Below are 2,814 nucleotides of genomic sequence, written 5' to 3'. Positions count from 1 at the left end.
TCAACCACAGTTTTAATGAAATATCCATGTATGGTAAAATGTTCCTTACTAAATTTCAAATATGGTAGAGAAGAGATGTCTTCTACAGCTGGTTAAATATTGTGTATTCACATTCTATTACATTTGCATTTAGTAATATTGCATTTCTTTACATCCAACAGAAAATAAGCCTTAAATAATCAATAATCAAGATAACCCATCAAACCTGCAAAAATTATCAAAAATAAAATGCTCCAAAAACTTCAGTGCAATCAGAGGCAGAGGAAAGATCCAGGAAGACGCAGTCAAAGGCAATTCAGTGAGTGTACGAGTCTGAGATCTGCACCTCGATACCCCAAGACGAAGAAATGACCTCAACATAATTAAGGTAGCAAAACTGAAAAACCACCTGCTGTATAAAAAAGCGTCTAACACCAGCTTTGATCATGAGGCCGGTATGAGAGTTGGAGGAAGGTCTCGTGTCTATTTGGAATCCATAGCTTGGAACAAACTCCCTCTGCAGCTTTGAGCTGTTAGCAACATGATAATGTTTAAAAAAAGTTGAAAACTTGGCTTTTTGTCCATGTTTGAAACAACCTGATTAACCTTCTTTTAAGATCTGTGCTTGGCCCCTGGACACTCTTTGGAGTAGCTGTACACATTACAAGTCGCTTCATCATCATGATATGGCTAGAACAGTGCTTCGCTATCTAAACTGGCAACAGACCATCATTCAGTGCTCTAGGTGTATTGCAAACTCTTTCTAGTCAAACCACAGGCACCAGGGAAAAGCACAACGAAGTGGAGCCAAACAACTGAAGGGAAAAGGAACGAGTGGTTCTGCTGCCTAAAGCACAGATTATTGTCCCAATTTGCACCTACCGAAATGAAGATTAAGCTTTACCCGAAGCATGCAAAGCCATTATACAATCTAAAAATGCAATCACCCACAAGGAAGCCTTACTTATATTATGAATGTGGCAGGTATTTAGTGAGTCTTGTATTTTGTTGTTAAATCGGAAATCAAGTGTCCAAAATATCACACACATACAGGGAATATGAAAATAACGCAAGCGGTTTATTAACTATGCTGACCCTTCAGGAAACACGGTCAGGAGACAAAACGTGCAATTGCATTGAATATGTCAAGAACTTTAGCCAATTAGAAACCCTAAAAGAGCATCAGCGAATACAAACAGGGAAAAAAACGTACCATTGCACTGAATGTGTAGAGAGCTTCAGTCAAATTGCAAACCTCCACAGAAATCAGAGAATACACACAGTGGAAAAACCATACCATTGCAATGAATGTGTGCAGAGCTTCAGTCGGTTAGCACATCTCCAAACACATCAGCGAACACACACAGGGGAAAAAATATACCATTGCAATGAATGTGTAGAGAGCTTCAGTCAAATTGCAAACCTCCACACACATCAGAAAATACACACAGGGGAAAAACCATACCATTGCAGTGAATGTGTGAAGAGCTTCAGTCGGTTACAAGAACTCCAAACACATCAGCGAACACACACAGGGGAAAAACCATACCATTGCAAGGAATGTGTAAAGAGCTTCAATCAGATTTCACAGCTACACGTACATCAGAAAATACACACAGGGGAAAAACCATACCATTGCAGTGAATGTGTGAAGAGCTTCAGTCGGTTACAAGAACTCCAAACACATCAGAGAACACACACAGGGGAAAAACCATACCATTGCAGTGAATGTGTGAAGAGTTTCAGTACGTTAGCAGAACTCCAAACACATCAGCGAACACACACAGGGGAAAAACCATACCATTGCAGTGAATGTGTGAAGAGCTTCAGTCAAATTACATGTCTCCGCAGACATCAGAGAATACACACAGGGGAAAAACCATACCAGTGCAGTGAATGTGTAAAGAGCTTCAGTCAGTTAACAGACCTCCGGAGACACCAGCGAATACATACCGGGGAAAAACCTTACCATTGCAGTGAATGTGTGAAGAGCTTCAGTCAAAATACAGACCTCCTCAGACATCAGAGAATACACACAGGGGAAAAACCATACCATTGCAATGAATGTGTGCAGAGCTTCAGTCGGTTAGCACATCTCCAAACACATCAGCGAACACACACAGGGGAAAAACCATACCAGTGCAGTGAATGTGTAAAGAGCTTCAGTCAGTTAACAGCCCTCCGTAGACATCAGCGAATACACACTGAGGAAAAACCATACAATTGCGGTCAATGTGGAAGTAGCTTTAGGGAACTATCAAACCTACACACACATCAGAGAACACACACAGGGGAAAAACCCTACCATTGCAATGGATGTGTAAAGAGCTTTAGTCGGTTAACAGACCTCCGGAGACATCAGCGAATACACACTGGGGAAAAACCTTACCATTGCAATGAATGTGGCAGTAGTTTTACTTACTCTTCAGCATTAAGAAATCATCTGCGAGCTCACAAAGGGGAAACAAATCTTTTAAATGCCATGAGTGCTTGAAAAGCTGTAGTCCATTATCAATCCTAAACAGGCAGCAGCGAACAAACGCAGAAGAAAAGCCTTCAAGTGTAATGAATGTGTGAAGAAATGTAGTCAATTATCAAGCCTATATAGACATCAGCTTACACACACTCTGTAAATACCGTACAACTGTAGTGAGTTTAGAAGTACCTTTAGGAAATCTTTCGCATTAAGGATTCATCAGTTAATGCACACAGAGAAAAATCCTTTCATGTGCAGTGAATGTGTGAATATCTTCAGTCAGTTATTAAACCTACGGCTACATCAACTAACATACACAGAGTAGAAATGGGCATTGCAATGAATGTCAGAAGTGATTT

At 40.5% G+C, this 2,814-nt stretch overlaps 1 protein-coding gene across 1 annotated transcript; it reads left to right on the top strand.

The window, feature by feature from the left end:
- The first annotated feature begins 207 nt into the window (after positions 1-207).
- LOC147667236 (uncharacterized) lies at positions 208-2,473 on the top strand. Its single transcript, XM_086948823.1, has one exon. The coding sequence runs from the start codon at positions 1,067-1,069 to the stop codon at positions 2,471-2,473; it is 1,407 nt and encodes a 468-aa protein (XP_086804949.1). The 5' UTR covers positions 208-1,066.
- The last annotated feature ends 341 nt before the right edge of the window (positions 2,474-2,814 follow it).

Source organism: Lissotriton vulgaris, unplaced genomic scaffold (genome assembly GCF_964263255.1).
Source record: "Lissotriton vulgaris unplaced genomic scaffold, aLisVul1.2 SCAFFOLD_814, whole genome shotgun sequence".
Classification (NCBI taxonomy): domain Eukaryota; kingdom Metazoa; phylum Chordata; class Amphibia; order Caudata; family Salamandridae; genus Lissotriton; species Lissotriton vulgaris.
The sequence above is the reverse complement of the archived record's forward strand: the minus strand, read 5'-3'. Positions and strand labels throughout refer to the sequence as shown.

Bases quoted from the DNA above. Each gene is read 5' to 3' on its own strand.
- LOC147667236 (XM_086948823.1), top strand. From the start codon at position 1,067: ATGCTGACCCTTCAGGAAACACGGTCAGGAGACAAAACGTGCAATTGC.